Raw genomic sequence first — 20,630 nt, forward strand, 5'->3', positions numbered from 1 at the left:
GAGCAACTGAGACGCTGGCTCTTCACCGCAGCCTACATCTTCACAATCAATAGTAAAAAGTAACTAGACACCAGAAGGAATCTTCAGATTTGTTTTTTTTTTTTAACTCCAGGATTAATACCTGAGGTCTCGTAGATCTAACATGAGCTGTTCAAACTTGCCTCTAAATTTTGTTTTGTCTTCGTTGTCCTCTTATATAAAGAAAATAAACAGATATTCAGAAAATGACTCTCTTTAGATGGGGTAATCATCAGAAAAGACAACATGCTGCTTTGATCATTATTTTGGTGACCAATACTGACGCTGGAAAACTACAATCACCAACTCTGGGATTTGGAAAGGATGAACAGCAGGGTGCAATTTCCATTCCATAAGAGGAAACGCCTGTTTTTATGCCCAAATTAGGGCAATCAAGTTTAAAAGCACGGGAGATTACAGTGACGGAATTAATAAATGTTACATAGATCACCAGAATTCATTCTGATACATAAGCACCAGTTGAACATTATCAATGTAAAGGAACTCTTACACTATGTTAAATGTTAGGAAATCCACAATCCAAGTGCATAGAGCAGCTTTAGTAGTCAAATTGAAAAGATTTGTGATAATTATGGATTAAATTACTGTATTAAGTGTAGTTGGTTAGAAAGTTATGCAGTGAAAAGTCGTTAAACAATGTGCCTCTTTCTGGCCTTACAAATATGTTTTTATTATTCCACAAATTTGCTCTTTAATTCAGCTGGTGGTTTGCTACTTTGCATTCTTTTTTTTCTTTTTATCGTGTATTCTGGGCATGGAATTGAGGATGTGGGTGGAGAGGGTCACAGATCAGCAGCATTCTTATCATCACACTGAGGCTAAAAAAACTGCCAAATTTAGGTGCTATCTGAGCAAGGAGATGTTACGTTAAAATTGTGCAAATATTAACAGACTTGTCTTAATCACTGCACCACTTTTTAATTGAAGAATTGTTTGGATTATTAAAATGTGGTCGTCAATGTTTATTTTTGCCTCTTTCTATTCTAGAAAACAAAAACCTTAACTAAGGAAAAAAAAACTGGAAAACAGCAGGGAGAGAGAAAAAAAATCTCAGAAGGCCATCTGTTTGGATAAGCTGCGAAAACCAAAATATATCAAGAAAAAAAAAATGTATATTTTTGTTAGCAACAATGCCCAGGGCAAAAATAATCTATTCTTTCACTGACTCTTTATTTTCCCTGAAATTGTGGGACATTTGTAAGCGACAAGGATTGGTGACTGAGCAGCTGAATTAGGTGTGCAGGTTATGCTCATGAAAATTTTGCCAAACACGCTTTCCCAATGCCAAACAGATTTTGTGGAGGCAGTGTGATGGTGTGGGGAGGCGTCTCACTCACTGGAAATAAAACAACGCTCATCACTGTTGATTGCAAATCTTCATACAAAAAGACATCGAGGTAGGTTGGAGAGAACCGGATGGCCTGCCTACAGTCCTGACTCTGGCTACAGCGAACATTGTAGGATCAGATTTCCATCCCACTGCAGGGCCTGAACACGCTGGTGACCAGAATGAGGAGGGATGGAGTGGCAGACCTTTGCTGATGTTCTACGGTTTTACCCACACACAACGTTTTGAATCAGGAGAACTTTCTCTCCACAACTGCCCTGGAGTGACTGCTCTAAAATATGACACAAGCCAGATTACCAACATGTCACGTTCAACAGGAAGTGCACATGCTAGCATTAGCCTAGCACTGCAGCAAACTGCTCTAACCGAAAAACACCGTCAGCAGGAGCAAGAAGTGAGTTTGTTGAAGACTGGAGCAGTACGTGTGAGGTCAGGCCTTCACATTTCAGGTGAATATTATAGTAGACTTCTGAACTGAACAGCAACATTAATTCGAGGCTGTTCAGTAAATTTCCCGCTAGCTAGGGAAACATTCGCCATCGCCAAATAAAACGGATGCTGCAACAGGCCGAGCGGCATTGGTGAGTCAAGTTAGGAGAGACGTAGCACTACTACAGTAGACCATGTACTACTAGAAGACTATATAGAGGGTTATTTTACTGCAATTTAAAGCTACTGGGTTTTGTATTCAAGGCCCCGATTTTCACAAAAGCTAGTGCTGGACCTCAATGGATTAATATCCTGACCCCCAAAGTCAAACGTTGGATCAAATTTTAAACCTCTGCTGGCCATCTGCAAGGTTTTAGTAACCAAAAAGTAAGAGTTTGTGTATCAAATCCTACTCATTTCTTGAGCCTACTTGTTGCAGTCAAACTCTAAGCTTTGTATAGTGTTGACCTAAATATTTTAGCACTTTATTCTGGCAAAAATACACAGGTGTAAAAAAAAAAAGTGTTTTGTCTTCTTGGACCAAAAATATGGCGGCGGATGTTCAAGAAAAGAATATGGTTTGTAAAAATAAATGTTGGGACTCCCCCTACTGGCATACAGCCGCAACACAGCCGATATATTGTGTATGACAGCACATCAGTTTGCTCTTGCATGCTTGACACTTTGATGACCTGCTCGAGAGTGACGGTCAAAGAAAAGGTGTTTCTCCAGAGAGAAGAATGAGGATAAAATGACCTGACAGGTTCAAATCTGGGCCAACAGGAGGCTAAGAAGTAGAGCAACAAAAAATAATAGAAGAGCCAAGGAAAAATATTAAGTGAAGTTGAGAAGATGTTATCAAAAGAAACTGGTGTAAAAAGTTCACAGCACATTTAGTATAAAAAACATTTTTATTGCAGTTTTCAATGAAGTAAAAGTAATATTCAATGTAGAAAAAGACTACAAAAATAAAACACAGTAGTAAGAAATAGTTATGTGATCCTTCTGCAACAGTAAATCTTTGCACTTTGCCTGTTCTGATTATTCACTACAGTCATGCAAATAACACAATCAGCTTTCCAAGTTTTCTTTCCTCTGACGACGTAAATAAAAAAAAACAGAACAGCGACTTTGAAATCCATCTTTACGCTTCAAAAACTCCCAGCCAAAACACCTGGCTGTCATTTCGCGTTTCAGTTCACCAGCGTCGTCTTCCCTTCCGTCTTTACATGGGCGTGTGTGCGTGCTGTGAGGAAGAGGACGGAGACGCTGCGGTGTTGGTGGAGGAGAGCGAGGAAGGAGGCGGCTGGGGAGTGCCGGCGGAGGAGGAAGAGGCGGAGGCAGACGACGCGGCGGCGGCGGCTGATGAGGAGGTCTCGATGATGCTGCTGTGAGTGATGAAGCGCAGACGCAGCTTCATCGCGGGGCGAAGCGTCATGATGATTTTCTCCACCTGGAGAGAGATGAATTTAGGGATATTTCAACATGGTTGGTGGTAGACTGGTTAGTCTGTCTGGGTATTTCAGAAACTGCTGATCCCAGGTTAGGCAGCTGGTGATTTTATTTTTTATATACACTGCTCAAAAAAATAAAGGGAACACTCAAATAGCACATCCTAGATCTGAATGAATGAAATGTTCTCATTGAATACTTTGTTCTGTACAAAGTTGAATGTGCTGACAACAAAATCACACAAAAATCATCAATGGAAATCAAATTTATTAACCAATGGAGGCCTGGATTTGGAGCCACACACAAAATTAAAGTGAAATGTTCCCTTTATTTTTTTGAGCAGTATATTTTTTCCCCCTAAACACATTGTGCAGTTTTCAGTTAAAATGTACTGAATATACGTCACAATAAGAGTTGGGCAACATTTGAACTGATATATTATGGACCAACCGAACATTACCAAAACGCGAGAAATTGTGTGCGTTTCCACAGAAACAAAATAATACAAATGGGTAAATAATTCGCCAGATTCAGAACCAGCTACACTTTTTTCGTGCGACAACTCTGAAGCTCGGTTTGGCTGAATCCTTCGACATCGTTTTCTGTTGTGCAGATTGTCGTACGATCCATTTTGTGCAGATTGAATAATTTTGCGAAAGAAGCAGACACACAAAATTGAAAAATGGCAACAACAAAAAAAACCCAAAACCATCCTCAGTCTGACCCCTCCTGTCACTTCGGGTGAATCTGATGGAAATATAGAAAAGCATTTTGACAATCCAGTGATAATTGTATTCTCAGCTGTCTGGTTAGATAAACAGCAGAGTTACGTCGTCACTGCCGGGTGTTTTGGTTCTGTGAAATCACATCATCTCAGTCTCTTTTTCAGCTTCCTCCTTCATCGGTGAACAACCGCCATCATTCTGGTTTGTCCTCACCTGCTCCTTCACGCTGTCTCCGGTGTACATGTACTTGATGTGATAGAGAAAATCACAGATGGGGTCCATGTAGCTCAGATGTTGGCAGTGCTGGTCAACGGCCTGCAGCATCTCATAGAAGGCCACCCCGATCTTTAACACAAACATTGACAAGTGCTTAAAGAAAAACCCAAACGTTTATCGTTTTTATCATCCAACACTAGAGCTGTGATTGTACCTCCAGCATGCATCGTGTCCTTTCTTGCTGAAAGCGCTGCAGGAACGGCCCCACTAGGTGATACACATAAAGCAACTGCAACTCTGTCTGGACGATGGGCTTCAGCGTCTCTGACAGGAACCTACACACAAAAAAAAAAAGATAAAGTGCTACATCACACCAGACCCTTAAAAGCACACAATGGCAGGCTTTAAAAGAGAAGGTGGGAAGGCTAACTTGGGAATCAGGGAGAGCTGTCCGATGGAGGAGTGGTGCCACACGGCGTGCGTCAACGCCAGCACGTAGCTGCAGTTCATCTCGCTGTAGCTCTGGTGGCAGGCGGTGAAGTCCAGCAAGGCGAAGGGATCCCCCGCCCACTCGGTCTCCGACGTCAACGCCGGAGAGCTGAGCACAGAGATGATGCGGTCGTGGAGGACGATCCAGTAGGGTTCCTGCGACAGGAGATGAGAGATGTTTGAAGTTGTTTTTTTTTTTTAGAATTTCTTTTTAGGAAATGCTCAAAAGAGTTTTCTTACAGGAAGGGCAGTGATCACCAGTCCAATGGCGTTCATCCAAGCTGTGATGTTCTCCCTGGGAACCAGAGGTTGACTAAAAGGTGAAAAAGATTTCAATCTCAACCACACAAATCAGCAGGCGACCTATAGTCACATCACACTACGTTTTGAAGGTCAGCAATCAATAACTGAAGCTTTCGGTGAGCAGTGGACGTTCCTCTGGGCTTGATGCCTTGGCTGCTGGTTTATGCATTTAAACAAGTCATTCTGCAACTTTCCTTCCAACTTATCAAGCCTTTCGATTTGGAAATAAGAAAATCACAATCTTTGCTTCTAACAAATTATCAAGCCTTTTGATTTGGAAATAAGAAAATCACATTCTTTGCTTCTAACAAATTGGGGTCAAAGGAGAAAGAACTAAACCAGGAAGAAAGCTGCTAGCTTGACACCTGATGCCGAGAACTTCAACTACCAAACCATTTATCCCTGAATGAAAACACAATATAAAAAAGAAAATCTTACCAAGTATTTTTGGTCTAGTTTCTAATGCAAATATCTTAGTTTTATCTTATTTAAAGTGCACTAACTTACAAGTAACTTTTCAGCAATGATATGGGAGATTGTTTTATGTCAATAATACTTTCATATTGATAAAAAAGTACAAATTCCACTGGCAAATTATCTCCCTTATAATAGGAGGGGAAAAGTTTTATTATAAGTGAAATAGTACTTTTTTGTCAATATTAAGGTATTATTTACTAAAAACAAGGTCCTTTATCTTTCTGAAAAGTTACTTGTAAGTTAGCACATTTGAAATGAAACAAAACTAAGAGAAATTAGACCAAAATACTTGACAAGATTTTGTGTCTTTGTCAAAATTCTGAAGTCTAGGTTTGTTTGCTCCATCCAGATCTGGAATCTCAATGAGACGGATTTGGTTGATTAACAAAAAAAAAAGTAAACAGGAAAATACTAATGCTACAAACCACAGATTTGCATGCAATTCACAATCATTAATGCGTTTGTTGCACCTCTTTAACACCACGTTGAGCAAAGCGTTTCCCACGTCCTTCCCCGGGACGGCCAGAGCCATGAGCTCCACGCAGGTGACATGCAGGGCGTGAGCCGCGGGGTTGGGGAACTCGTTGAACCTCCAGTCACAGTTCGGGAAGGGGCCGGGCGACTTTCCCGCCATGGGTGGGAGTGAGAGTTAAGGCGGGCAGAGTGGGAGTAGGTGGGAAAATAACTCCAGTGAAAGCGAAGGTGACCTTGTTTTAAATGAGCGGAGGCGAGTAACCCAGCAGCCACGAAAAGCCCTGAGGCCGATTTTTATCTTGCTTACAGATAATTCTAACAACACGTTGGGGCACAATAGTAAAACATTGACTTTTAATTGCTTTGCAAAGCCATCGAGGGAGACATGCTATTAGGAGTAGCAAGGGTATTAGCCGGGCGCCTCAGAGGGCTGTGCTTTCCTCCATTACCCTGCATCAGTCTGATCTCGTTACGGTGATGGATCCGTTCAGATTATTAAAAGGATATTGTCCACAAGGCGGCCAATCAGCTTGCAGTAGTAGGTGTCGTCGGGTATCCAGACGTTGTCCTCCCTGGGGTTCATGCCAAACTTCAAGTAGGTCTCACTCAGACACCATCCTGGGGTTCGGTTGTCCTGCAGAACAAAAGCTTCAGGGTTAACGCCGCCGCTCATATCCAACGGCAGCTCTGCTCGGTTCTCTCTGCCTGCCTTCAGTGAAGACATGATGGCGTGAACCAGCTTCCTCTTCAGGTTGGTTCGGTCTCTGAGATGCCGTTCGTAGTAGTGAAGGGTGTTGTACAGGTACGTCACGGGCCGGTCTGAGAACAGAAGACACTAGCAGATTAAAAACTTTGGTGCTTACTGACGTTTGCCCCTGCCGACCGATGGTCTTCCTCACCGTGGAACTTGTACAGTCCCCCCAGGTGATCCAGTAGCGTCTCCAGAGACTTGGAGACGGGGAGTAGCTCCAGGAAGCGGTGGATGACAATGTCGAAGACGGGCAGGAAGCGCAGGCAGACGTTGCCGAAGTAGATGGGCAGGTACTGAGACTGCAGCTGCAGGGGAGGGCTCACTTGTTCTGCGAGACCCTCAAAGTACAGCTTCTCAGGGTATTTCTGGCAATGAAACGAAGGTTTTTCCCTGTCAGCATTACTTTCTCAAACTCAATTTTGGTCGACAGTCAGGAAATACCCTGACAGGCTACAAACTGTGGCAAAGTGGAAGGAGAGAGATATCTGCAGGTTTAAGTGAGTTACATTTTAGACTTTTGGAAATCTTTTTCAAAGCCCATGACTAGGACGGCAACTAACAATCATTTTAGAAATTGATTAAATTGATTATCGCTTAATTGGATTAAACAAAAAAGGATCTTTATAGATTGGACGAGATGGACTGACAAATGAACCCACAAACATTTAGGAAAACATGTAGAGAATTCGTTAAGAAAAATGATAGAATCAATCATTTTCCACAGTCCTTTTTCTTTTTCCAGACCCATTTAAACCTGAAAACACTCAATATTTTGACATAAAATCTTTTAAGAAGAATAAAATAAATAAATAAAAGACACCTTGTGGTAGTTCATGTGTTTGTTGTGCCAGTCGCTCTGCAGCCAGTGCTCAGGAGCGTTCTCCTTCACAAAGTCGTTGACTCGGTTCCTGAAGTCGCTCGGCTTCAACAGAAGGAGCTGGATGATGAAGTAACAGACCTGAGCCTCGTTCCCCTCGTGGCTTCGCATCGCCTGGAAGAAAACACCGCTAATGAAGAACACTGAACCAAAGAGGAGCATCAGCGATGCCGAGTTTCTGTAGATGTTCTCACCAGACACAGAATGAGTCTGTCCAGAGTGACGATGTTGTATTTCCAGACCATGTCGTTCAGGATTTCGATGCACTTGTTGAGCTGCTGTCCGCCAGCCGAAGTCGAGAACTCGTAGACAAGAAAGTCGGCGAATGTTCGGACGTGGGCCACCAGCGCACGAGCTCCGATTCGCTCCAAAACCCTGATCAAGGTTTAAAAAACATTAAATAAATAAATCACAATGTCTTAATTCATGACACCATCCTCTCTCATAGTACAAAGCAGCGTCTCCAGACCTGAATCCTATCTGGTTTATGCGATCCGTCTCCAGGAGCATCTTCCACAGCAGACACAGGAACAAGGGAGGAGAGCCCTGCATTGAGAAGTGGGTGATGATGTCATTCTCATTGGCCATCGACTTCCACTTCCTGTACTCCTCCTCCACGTTCTTCTTCAGGTTGAAGCGAGACTCCTGAGGAACATTGTTCTGCTTGAAGAACGCCTGCATGGCAAACAGAGGAATAGTTTAATAAAAACAAAATAAATAAATCTGTCGTTTTTAATCCATGTCGTGCCTGCAGAGGTAAACGCGTGGCACCTGCAGAGGAGCTGGGAAGCAGGACAGAGTGTGAGACGCCCAGTTGTGAGGCGTAAAACTCATGATGGTCTGGAGGATGTCTTTACACCAGGTGCCATGAATGGAGTCGGAGCCGGTGAAAAAATCTGCAGAAGGTACAGAGCAGGTGGCTTTTCAGCTGAGGAAGCGTGGCGGAATAAATGAAGCTGAAACCAAAACAAAACGGATCTAAAAACGAAGTCTACTGGAAAGTACCAGTCACATGCGTGGCCCTGGCCAGCGTCAGTATCAAAGCTCGGTTCAGCTCCTCTGACTCGGCAGAGAGGACGGTCTTCGGGTCGTTGAGGAAGCGGGTGAACTGAGGTTGGACCTCTGAACTCCCCAGCGCCGTGATGAGCCGCAGGGCGGTGCTCTCGACGCTGAGGAAAGAGACACAAATCTCGGTTTCTATAAAGTTATGAGTAAAAAAAAACAACAAAAAAAACGAACAAAACAAACTTTGAGCACAATCAGATACACACCCTCGCTATTACTACTACATCGTACATAGTAAGAAAATAAAAGACGACGCAAATCCTTTTCACATTATTATCAGTTGTGTCATTTCCAAACAGAACAAATGGCAGTAACATGGAGACTTTACGAATATCATTACTAGATATACAAAAAGAAACAGCAAAACAAAACCAGGGATCCTTAGAATTAAACCTTGGGAAACGTATGAAAATGTTAATTTTTAATTTGCATATATTTTTTCTTTATCCTGCAACCTAATTAACTGCATCTCTCTTGCGGTTTTCGTTTTTATTACATGCTCTTTCACAACACCGTCTTCCTGGTTAATTGTTCCAGTTTTTTACTTAAGAATTTGAACCCGCAGGGCGTAGAACAACCATTTCTTTCTTGCATTGAGGTTACCAGAGATGCAGCTGATTCTGGTTGGTCTGGGGCACGGCAGCCAGGCTGTGTAGATGGCTGAGGAGCTGAACCCTGTAGTGCGGCTGGATGTGATGCATCCTGTAGCTGAACATCTCCAGCAGCGTGTGAAGGATCCCCCACGCGTGAGACTTGAACACGTTGGGCAGCAACTGACCTGGACAGGGAAGTTTTGTAACGTTTCCGCATACCGACATTTATTTCAGCGCAAAAAGTACCGGTGAAAAACGTTCAGAAATTTAAGCGGCATGGATACGTTCGCAAGGTTTTTGCGCACTGGTTCGTCAAACGTGTTTTCCTGGATTCTTCAAACATTCTTTGTAAATTCGTCCTACGTCAAAACATAAGCAAACACTTACTGATGAATCCCTTGATGCCCAGTGACTCGATCTCCATGTAGACCAAAAGCCTGCTGTACGTTTCCACCAGCGCCGGAGCCAGGGCGACGCTGGACTTGGCGTGAGCCAGTTTGATCACACGCGTGGCGATGCTGTGGATCAGGCTGAAAACAAACCCGGCGGACGCATGCGTTAAAAATAAACCGCTTCGGCTCAAATGAACTGCTCTCTCCCTTCCTTTCTCCACTACCTCATTTTCGCGTGCACAGTGAGAGAATCCAGCAGGTTCATGGGCAGCGGAGTGACGGATCCTGACGCCATGCAGCTGGTGCCGGGCAGGTTGATCCTCATGGACCCGTTTCCGTAGATGGTCTCCACCAGGACGCCCATCGGCAGTGAGAAGCAGTCGGAGTTGGTGCTGTAGGCGTTGCACAGCAAGGCGATCTTGTAGTCGGACATGCCCAGGCTTTTGTTACGCAGCGACTGCTGGAGAAACCTGAGACGAAGACGATGACAATGAGTAAACTACTGATAAACTAAGAGCGGCAATTCCACTGTGGGACCAGATGAGTTAAATATACGTACTCATGGTGGAGTTTCAGGGAGTGCGGTATGAGAATCTGTAGTTTGGAGTTGTCGTTCTGAGCTTTGCGGTTCAGGTGGATCCAGATGCAGGTCATGGCAAAGGAGTGAGTCGACTGAGGTTTGCTGATGTCAGGAACCGGTATACACTGAAAATGTGGAGAAAATTTTTTTTTTTGCTACATTTAGTTATTACGATCAAATGCATAAAGTAACACACACAGCAAAAAAGCCAAACTGAGTGCACCAGTTCACTTAGTTTACCTCTTTTTCTGGGTAAAGCAGGTCAAAGAGCTTCATGACTGGCAAGAAGTCAGCTAAGGCATTTTTCTGAATGCTGCCTGATATGAACTGCAGCAGGACCCACATCAGGTGATCTCTGCCTTTAATAAGACCTCTGCCTGCAAGCTACAAAGACAGAAAGGTTGAGAAAAAGAAGGATGATTAAGAGTAGGATTTTTCACCCAATTCATGTCATTTAGCAACAGAAAGCTGTTTGTGCATCAACTAAGCCTGTCACTATAAGCAATAAATCAATCACATAAATTAAAAATGAGTGCGTCTTTAAAGAGATGCTCCCATTTAAGTCGGCATTTATTAGAGCATTATTTTGAGTGGACTCTGAGATGGCAACAGGCATTCAACATAACAGTTTTATACAGAAGACTAAAACAAATCCTAAACACTGGAGAGAGTCTGGCTCAACAACACCTAACCTTGGGTGTGCAGGTTCATCTGGTGAGAGTTCATGAGACTTTAGAATAAAGACATAACCAACAGATTGTATTGTATCATGTAGAATTAAATTTTAAGTTTATGTTTCAGCACTTTTGGCCACTGGACCACCCAAGAGCCGCTCCATTTCAACATTTTGCAAAATCTTTGACTTGTCAGACTGGATCATCCAGCACTAAAGACAGATTGTTTAAGCAACAGTTTGTTATCTTGGACAAATGTTTTATTTGGCATCTAACCCAGACAGTTTAGAAACCCCAGGTTCAGATTAATCACACTGATCCAAGAGGCTCAAAGACATGAAAAAGCACAAAACAACCCGTTTTCATTCTTTTCCTGACTCTCCTATTAAGGCTGTGGCAATCCTGTGTCCTTAAAATCTGAGCAGAAGATGCACCAACTCTGCTCATAGAAACTGTCTTACCTTCTGATGCAAGGAGAGCACCATGTGAGGGAAGCTCGCAAACTGAAACAACACAAAGAAGATGAGCTGCGAGGAGAGGTGTTGCCACAGTAACTGGCTCGTTCCTCCGATGTCGGCGTCGAAATGTTCCTCCGTCTCCGACCGCTCCATGGCGTACACCACCAGGTCCACCAGCTGCTCCTCCAGCACCAGGCACCGCTGCTTTTGCTGCAAGGCGAGGAGCGGAGCGTCAAAAGGGCGAAGGACAAAGTAAGCGCGACGACAGGAGGGTTAACACAGAAAGACAAAAATATTATTACAACTACGCTAAAGTTTCACATGCCACAGCCATTATTAAAACACACAGACTTGGAAAATATATTTCAGTCTCTCTCATGCAGGACGGCATCTTATCGAGGTTCAACTGTAGCTCTATTCTGGCGTAGAGCTTCCCCTCGTCCTTTCATTTCACCGAGATTCAAAAGTCAATAAAAAAAATAAATAAATAACGTACAGTTACCACAGCATGATTTTTGTACACACTGCATAATTATTTAAATCCATAGTGATAAAACAAGGACCTTGATGCAAGTAAAACTAAAATTCACCTGCATGAAAACAGCATTAATTAATTTTCAAACAGCATATCATATTTGGTAGTTCTGTTTAGAATTAGAACTGAAATACATCAGTATAACATTTGCTAGGGTAGAAAGACGTTTTTTTTGTTTTGTTTTTTTTTCAAAAAGGGGATAGAAAAGTGGGGAAAACGAAATAAACAAAAACAGGAAAGGAGGAGGATTCCCAAGAGAATAGGATACTGTAGGAAAACGGGAGAGGCAGGCAGGAGGAGAGATGAATAAAGGGATATTAAAGCCCCAAACTGTGATTGATTTTATGCAGAATTTTTGCAAATCATATTTTAAGTCTTTATTTAGTCAATATATTTAATGTTGCACACTCAAGACAAAGACTGTGCTCTGCTCGTTTTAAAATGTTGACTAAATATTTCCTTTAACTGAAAGAGCTTTCAATTGGCATTTTTAGCTATGAATTTTTCTTCTTTTTTTTTTTTTAACCAAGGTGTTTTAACTGTTTTAAAACAAAATAAAGCTCTTGATCCAGATCCTTAGAGTCCGCATCGGGTTGCTAATCGAGTCAATTAAAAAAAAAAAAAAAAATAAATGAATCAGTTTCTATTTAGACTCACAATCCCTGCTGCTGGTGTGTGTGTGTGTGTGTGTGTGTGTGTTTGTGCATGCGTGCGTACGTGTCTCGCAATAATGCAACACAAACTCATCGTATTAATTTATTGATCTACTGAATCTGTCGGTTTTCAAACAACAGATTCATGCTCACAGTAAAAGAGAGACCGTAATGGCTGCTGCAGCTCTGTCAGCGTCAGGTGACCTGCTGTACTTTGTTGACCTCCTTCTATCTGAGTTTTCTGGTTTTATTTCTCCGTGTAACGCTTATGGCTTTATTACGGCACATTAATGGGGCAGTATAAGAGCTGTTAAAAATCAATAAAACTGATTATTGATTTTACCACAAATCATGTGGTGCAGGTCTAGTTTCACCAGCTTTATGAAGAAATGGAGCACAAAATATTTTATTTATAAGACAACTGAATTCACATCCTGTTGTCAGAGCGAAGGAGGTAAAGATCTCTTTCACTAGGAAGTCGTGTGAAACCTCTGGGGATAGAAGTTCTTATGTAACTCAGACACAGATTGGGTTGAACAACACAGCACGACGCAACACAGCACGGCACAGCAACCAATCAAAACAAAAAGGTGCAACACATTCCTGCATGCAGAACTGCAAGGTTTGGAGAGGCAGTCAGAGGGGGGAAAGGGGATATTAGGAGGAAGAAGAGGAGGCTGTCCTTCACTTTCTCACTCAATTGTATTTATTTATTTTGTTTGTTTTTTTTGTTTTTTTAAAAATCCAGCTACTGGTATAACCTCTTTTCCATGCTCACACAGGGGAATAGAAGGCAACAAAGGGACAGAGAAAAAGAGAGGTGCAGCTTCTGTGAAATTTCTGAAAATCACCCACATGGTTTATCTACATCACTCCAAAAAAAGAAATCACCCCAATCACTGGAGAACTAGAAATCACTAAACATCAGAACAAAAAGTCCTTCAATTTAGCAGATTTCTTCTCCTGAATCAATCCAATCCAAATACTTTGAATTAAACACAACCTTAGCTATTACAACAGTTTAATGCTAACAATTATACATCACGGACAATTGTGTATGGAAACACTAATCGAGTTCAAGTTAAGATTCCTTGTTCCACATACAGCAAGACTTCAAGCCTCCCTTACATCCAACTTTTATCTTGGGTCTTGCAGCTCAATAAAAGGCATCCAACAACCTACGCCCTTCGTTTACAGCACACTATTTAATTGTTGTGCCACAGGTCAGCGCTCCGTCAATCAGCCAATCACAGCTGGGTTTGTATATGAAGCTTTCCCTTGGCTTCTGCATCTACTTCACTATCCCGTGGCTTTTTAGTCGGGCGGCAGTTAAGGTATTTCGCCGTTTCTCCAAGATTCTTTGACATTCGAGTGTTTTTCTTTCAGACTCTTACCGTCTGCTCTCAGGGTGAACGCAGACCGCTTTTATTTTGAAATCCCTCCACCTGTAGAGTACTTTCCATACAGCGGAATGGCTGATTTCAAGTTCTTGAGACCTCCTTAAAGCCCTTACCAGACTCACAAATGGCTCAAATCTTTCAGATCACATTGTTTCTGTAGATCTAAAATCCTCAGTCACAACTAAAAATGACCCATTATGCAACAATAAATTAACCTCTGGGAATCCATTTCCTTTCTATACATTTATAACAGAGAACCAACTTCCTGCTCCTCCTGCCAACCTGATATTGTTTTAAAACCAGCTCTGCTTCCTCTCTGACTGCTTGTTTAATCAGGTGCCTGAAGGTCACAAACTACAAATAGTATTCCCTGTTCCTGCAAGGTTATAGTAAGCTGTTATGTGTCGACAAACAAATGCATAGGGAAGAAGATGCGTCCTCAGTAATGCGAGTTAGAGTTTCTGGAAACAGTTTTGCCCAGGTTGGCATGACAACAAGCACCTTGCTGACAACAGGCAAGCACCAGACTACATCCACACATGCAGTGCAGCAGCACCTGAAATGTCAACAGCAGGGTTTCAACTTGAAAATACTTAGTCTGACTCAGAATAAAATGGAAGTTTTTAACGGCGTTTCGAGTGAAAGACTATCAGTGATAGCCACAGAGCTGGTTAAAGTTTTAAAGCGCAGGACAATAGTCCAAAAGGAATGTTAAACATTAACAAGTAAATCTATAAACAGAATGTATTAAAAGAGCGCAGGCTCAGCAGAGCAGATTTACTGCTGCTAAATGGCACAATGCAACTTTAATAAAAAAAAACACATTTTAGCCTTTAAAATTTAAGAATAGGCAAAAATTTGAATCTCTCGATGTGGAAAACTGGTATGGACTTTTTCCTAAAAGACTTGCCGCTGTAATTATGGTGAGTAATAGTTTTGAAAAAACTAATAAATTAGAGAGTTGAATACCTTTGCCCACCAAAAAAAAAAAAAAAAAACACATGCATCATTGGCATTTTATTATTTTTGCCCTACTTCCCCCAGCCCTGAAAATAAATGGAAGTTTTTGGTTGTAGCATAAAAAAATAAAATAAAAATAAAAAACTGAAAACATTTTAGGGAATGTAAATAATTTGGCAAGACACTGCATCACGTGCACGTTGTTGCACAGAAGTCAAATCATCTACCTGCTGCTTCCTGTGAGCACAAAAGTGATTCAGCACTCATTTCAAAACACAAATATATCCATATGAACCCCTTCTGCATCCATTTCAAGCACTGTTGCGATTCCGATTTGCTTCCATTCGACTTTCTGTCTTTGTCCACTTTGGAGATTTTTTTTGTATTACAAACAAAATCTAAGCGAGCGGAGAGCTGGTTAGTTGGCAGGTCGTGTAACCAGAAGAGGAACAACGACATACCTGGGCAATGTTCAGAGTCTAGAGAGCGCATGGCAGAGAGACGGACAAACACCAGAGACAACCAGAGGACAAAAGAGAGAGAAACAGGAAAGAAAAAGTAAACAAAGAGGACGGGAAAGGGGCAGGAGGGGGGAGACAGAGAGAAAGTGGTGACCAAGGAGCTACAAGTAGGATGTTCACTGTTTGTTCACCACAGTTTAGCATCAACTCAGCCGTCTAAAGTGTACAAAACAGGCTCTGGTTCGCTGAATGTCAACAGAGACCCGTGTGTTGCTTTAGTTATGTTTTGCTGTCATTGCGACACTGAGTGGTGAACTCGAGCTGAAACTGGATGAACCAAAACAGGGAAAACTGACATAAGTGCATTATGGGACAAGCTCACAGCATTGCATTACATGGATCTGTACAGCTGCATGGCAAGGATGACAAAAAGAAGAATGGGAGGAGGGTCAGTGAAAAAGGACTGAGAGGGATTAAGAAAAATGAAGGGGAAAATGTTTTAAAAAGTCCAAACCAATGGAATAAGTAGAAATAAATGGGCAGATGTATATAAAAACCAAAAAAAAAAATGGCATGGTGTTTAGGCAAAGAAAACGGTAGAGAGACCGTTTTACCTGTTTGTTGAGTCCTAACATGTTGCACACCATCTCTCTGGAATACGGCTGCTCGAGCACATAGCGGAGCAAGCCGGTCTGAGGCTCGAATAGGTCCTACACAATGTAAAACACATGTATCCCACTTCAGAACGAGCAAATAAGTGCAAACTGTGGATCCAAATAGATAGCATAAATACCACTTGTGAAAGTAAATTACTGCATTGGCACTTCAGAGCAAGAGGAAGTTGAATTAAAAAAATGCCACATTATGCATATTTTTACTTTCAGATTACAGTCATATCATTTTATGTCGCACTACAGCTTAAAATACATTGAGGATTGCGGCTGTAAGGTGACAAAATGTGAAAACATTCAAGGGGTTGTGAATACTTTTGCGATTCAAAGTGTTAGCTGTGTACAGGTAAGTTACTTTGTCATAAGGCAGCATGCCCCTCAGAGGGAAGCGAAGCGTTGTTGGATCTAATTTCCAAGAGTTGCAGATGGCACCGCTGTTGTTCACCACCGGCAGCAGACTACACCGTCCTGCACACACAAAAACACACGCATTAGATACGACCGATTAAAAAAAAAAAACTGAATGAAAATCAATTTGAGGAAACGAGTAGCAGCTGTGTCCTTTTAATCACATGGAGATTTTTCTGATCTTATCTGACTGGAAGATTTAGTAAGAGGTGCAAATACAAAGAGTTGGATTTCGAAAGGAAAAGATGTCGTGTATAATGTGATACAACAGCATTCGGAAACAGATTATAAACTGCTGAAAATGTTATCAGGTTTTTCTGCAGTTTTCACACAAAAGTGTTGGCAACAAAATGAGATAATGGCGAAGGCAAATGTCGTCCAGGCAACAAGTGATACATTTACACTTCAGCTAATTAGCGGTAGCCACAACCGCTCGGAGTCACAGAACGTAATTAATATGTCTGAAAGTGACTCAAACAATTGCCTGACCAAAAAAAAAAAAAAGACCTACCTATACAAGATTAAATAGTGTTGGCATGACAAAATTAAAGGCCTGTGATTGACATATGGAAGGCCTATTTAATTTTTTTTTAATATATAAATTTAAGGCATTGTAAGATGTTAATTTTAGATGCACAAATTTTTAAGGCTGTTCAAGGACACCTTGTTTATACTCAGATCAAAATAGTTACGTTTTCCCACTGCTCTGGATCTGGTTACAGCCAGGCTCCATCGCAAAGACAAAACATTTACTCAGCATGGCACCTTCTTTCCTGGCATTGAGCTTTACGTTGAAACCATTATGAAACAAACTTTACTTATCTGATTTATAGCTTTATCTTAAGAGTTTGCAAGTTGCTGATTGTCCGCCTCATTCTCAAACAAGCAGCAGATGCTGTTTCTAAGCAAACAGCGAGAGCAAATAGATCATTTTGTGGTAAAAGTCAAAACAGGTGCTAAAAGCATCTTGATTTATGTGCTGGGAACACAGTAGCAGTGAACAATAATGTCGAAGAAAAACGTGTTTATACAACTGGGTGAACAGGAATCCTTATTTTATTTTTGTTACAATATTTTAAAACATTTCGTACTTTATCGGTAGATATCTTCACAATGTTGGTAAACAGAGGTTGTTGTTTGTTTTCCTTTTGTCATAACCTAATATTTACACTGTCAAGTATGATGACAGACCATGAAATGGTGTATGTACACTTTGGATGAGGAAACCATGCCAACAAGATAATAAGGAATAAACAGTTTGTATCCGGTCAGGAACAAATGCAGGCATTAGCTGTCAGAGTCGTAAAATTTCTAAAGAGCTCATGTTACATCATAACATACTCCTAAATAACTAAATGACCTCCTCTTGATGCTTGTTATTTATCAGACTCACATAATCACATTTCACTATAGCAGACTCTCAGTGAGTTATAGAAAATAAAAATATGCAATGTCTGAACAAAAACAAAATCAATATGAAGGTGATTAAAAAGTAAGGACTGCTGATCTCACGTTGTACAAACACAAACTGAAATGAAATGTTTTTAAAAATGAAGAAAAAAAAGTTTCTAACTCAAATCTTGTATATTTTTTGACAAAATTAGTGCCTTACCACATATCGAGTTGATTCTGGCTGTGGGTCTGAAACTGTCCACAAAGTCTGATATCAAACTGCCCAAAAGCTACAGATGAGAAAAAGTCATATGAACAGATTATTACAAGGGAAAAAAACCAAAACAAAGTACCAGTTTTAAAACATGGCTGCACAAATTAGTTGTGACAATATGAGTGTTTAAAATATTAATTACAAAGGACTGCTTGGAAAGGAGTGGTTAATATATTCCAAATCTCATCAGTTCCTAATATTTAGCCTATTGGTTGCAGTGGATGCAGACACTTAACATAAATGACAGCGTCAAAGATGCTGAAGGTCTTCAAAAGTGTTTGAGTAACAGATGAGAAAAGGTGGCAAGATAAATTTGGATTAGTTGCAATCAATATCGTCACAATTACCAATAAAGTTGCCATCAAATTATTTTCCAACATTGTGCAGCCCTATGTATTAGAAACACTTTTACCCAATGTGAAAGGTGTCCTTCTGGGTAGAGTTTTCTGATTTCTGTGACAGCAAAGTAGGCAGGCAGCAGACAGGCGTTTCTGTCCAGGATATATTCTACTACCTGCAATGGAAGCAAATAAAAATAAAAAAATAAATAAATAAATAAAATGAAAATGTGACAGAGATTTACAAAACAAAACAAAAAAACCCTGAAAAATGCAAAAACATTTTTCAATGTGTCTGAGTACCTCTCTTGCCGCCAGCAGTTGCTGCACAATAGCTGAGCTGACAGTGATGGGGATGGTCTGGATTTTATCCAGAACAGCTTTCAGCAGATCGCGAACGCCCTGGATTAAAATTCAAAACATAGTTTTTAAACCATCCCAGTTTAAGTAAACATTACTCGACAAGCCTTAAAATGGAGAACAAAACAACTTAGAGCTTTGATAACAAACATGTCACACTAAAGAATACAGCAGCACTTCCTCATCATGCATTGTTTTGTGTGTCAGAGAGACCTTGTAATCCACTCCTCCGATTATCTTGCGAATAAGTTTGAAAGTTAAGGCCCACAGTCGAGTCCTTTCCCACTCCAAACTCTCAGAGCTGATCAGGGCAACACACACCATCCTGAAAATACACTTCAGATTAATTAGATGTTTAAGAATTATGGAGGATTTCTGTAATCAGGCTTTAAGGAGGGAGTGTGTCTTGACCTGGGCGGTAACAAACTGGTCTCCACAGCCATCGCCAGACAGTCGTACAGGAATGAGATCCTCTTGGGACTGTGCTGACTGTGGATGAAGCGCACTATCCACTGCACACACTGCTCATGAGAGTCCTGATGAAACACAGAGACAGTTGATGGAATGAAGTTAATGTAGGTTATCTTTTAGTGCTGGTATGTGTTTGAATTTGCACATGTAGAAACCTGTTGCAGTGTCCCCCAGTACTGTCTGAAGGCCCCGAGACAGCTTATCAGTTTAGTCCTCTCATTCTCAGGAGTGTCCATGAACATCCTAAGAAAAAAATAAATAAATAAATCTCAGGACTTTGTGAATACACCCTCTGACTTAATTTATCTCTTGTAGCTGGTCTTTCCAGATGTAAAACACTGACTAACTCAATCTTGTACAGTAGGGGTGCACTGACAAATCAGTCGTGAGTTTTTTAATTTTGGGAGACTGACCGATACTTTTATATAAAACCACTGATCGTATCTACCTTCAAGGCACAGCTTGAAAAAAAATGCTAAGAGGAGTTCTTACAACTTTCTTTCTATAATCCCAAACTTCCATTTTGAAGATTTTTTCCTCCATAAATCCCCCCCCAAAAAATTTTCTGAGATCTAAAATTAGTTTTGTAAGATCTAAAAAAAAATTTAAAAATTCAAGGTGAAATAGAAATTTTGCAATGTGCTGCAAGTTTAAAGATTAAAGTCTTACCCTGCAAATGCCTCTTCTATCATCTCGGTTTTCTGAGGAACACAAAAAAAGATGAACAATTATTTGAAATGATAGAAATAATGGTAAAATCACAACTTATACGGTTTGGTTTTAACTCTAACATGGCCTTCAAAAACCCTATTTCCAGTGCAATTCTGACTTGCATAAAAATAAACAACAAAATGCTTGGCATGTTCCGAAACAAATATATCCTGTAGCTTGTGAGGTGGAAACCATTGAGTCACAAATATCTTTATGTGTAATCATGCATCAAATATTAACCATCTGAACTGTATTTATGTTTATATGATGAAATCTAAAGTGAGATCACTGTGTGCATTTCAATGAAAAAAAGCTAACAAGTGAAATGCTAACTAATCTTAGCTCGCTAATAAATCAAGTTATAAACATGCATGTTACCACAACATCTTCAAAGATGCTCTGAAGCTGCGTCTCCATCGAAAGCGCCATGTTTGCCGCTTTAAATGTTAGTTATTTTCATTAAAACATCACAAAAACCAAGCTGGTCACTCCATCAAGGGAGCGCACAGATATCAACAAGCTAAATGCTAACCACGGTGCAGCGACTAAAACAATCCAGACGCTATTAAGGTACACGACAAAACGTTCCGCTACCTTTTATGAACGTCAAACTTATAAAATATGCACTTAAGTAATACATACCGACTTTATTAT

General features: G+C 40.9%; 1 protein-coding gene and 1 long non-coding RNA gene across 4 annotated transcripts; one reads left to right on the forward strand and one right to left on the reverse strand.

Annotated features, from left to right (window-relative positions):
- Positions 1-2,708: 2,708 nt before the first annotated feature.
- Positions 2,709-20,550, reverse strand: med23 (mediator complex subunit 23). 3 transcript variants are annotated; one of them, XM_016675876.1, is made up of 31 exons: positions 20,355-20,550; positions 19,935-19,966; positions 19,421-19,508; positions 19,206-19,330; positions 19,008-19,119; positions 18,738-18,836; positions 18,509-18,610; positions 18,043-18,112; positions 16,378-16,490; positions 15,966-16,061; positions 15,352-15,369; positions 11,346-11,552; positions 10,451-10,594; positions 10,190-10,335; positions 9,855-10,100; positions 9,626-9,768; positions 9,249-9,423; positions 8,586-8,749; positions 8,352-8,476; positions 8,050-8,255; positions 7,775-7,955; positions 7,524-7,694; positions 6,852-7,068; positions 6,662-6,771; positions 6,460-6,586; positions 5,949-6,114; positions 4,939-4,993; positions 4,640-4,854; positions 4,424-4,544; positions 4,207-4,338; positions 2,709-3,269 (listed from the first exon to the last, which is right to left on the reverse strand). In XM_016675876.1, exons 1-31 carry the CDS (start codon positions 20,403-20,405, stop codon positions 3,042-3,044), a joined length of 4,185 nt encoding a protein of 1,394 aa, XP_016531362.1. In that variant the 5' UTR covers positions 20,406-20,550; the 3' UTR covers positions 2,709-3,041. The 3 variants fall into 3 exon arrangements, with proteins under 3 accessions (XP_016531362.1, XP_016531361.1, XP_007561073.1); XM_016675875.1 differs by having other exon boundaries at positions 4,939-5,011; XM_007561011.2 differs by lacking the exon at positions 15,352-15,369 and having other exon boundaries at positions 4,939-5,011; positions 20,355-20,549.
- LOC107837201 (uncharacterized) lies at positions 11,508-11,851 on the forward strand. The gene is made up of 2 exons (XR_001663204.1): positions 11,508-11,594; positions 11,726-11,851. It is a non-coding gene; the product is annotated as an uncharacterized LOC107837201 (long non-coding RNA).
- Positions 20,551-20,630: the final 80 nt, after the last annotated feature.

Source organism: Poecilia formosa, unplaced genomic scaffold (genome assembly GCF_000485575.1).
Source record: "Poecilia formosa unplaced genomic scaffold, Poecilia_formosa-5.1.2 Scaffold122, whole genome shotgun sequence".
NCBI lineage: Eukaryota > Metazoa > Chordata > Actinopteri > Cyprinodontiformes > Poeciliidae > Poecilia > Poecilia formosa.

Bases quoted from the DNA above. Each gene is read 5' to 3' on its own strand.
- med23 (XM_016675875.1), bottom strand. From the start codon at position 20,405: ATGGCGCTTTCGATGGAGACGCAGCTTCAGAGCATCTTTGAAGATGTT. The intron at 19,967-20,354 runs GTAACATGCATG...TGTGTTCCTCAG, and splicing joins GCATCTTTGAAGATGTTGTG to AAAACCGAGATGATAGAAGA. The intron at 3,270-4,206 runs GTGAGGACAAAC...ATCTCTCTCCAG, and splicing joins GAGACAGCGTGAAGGAGCAG to GTGGAGAAAATCATCATGAC.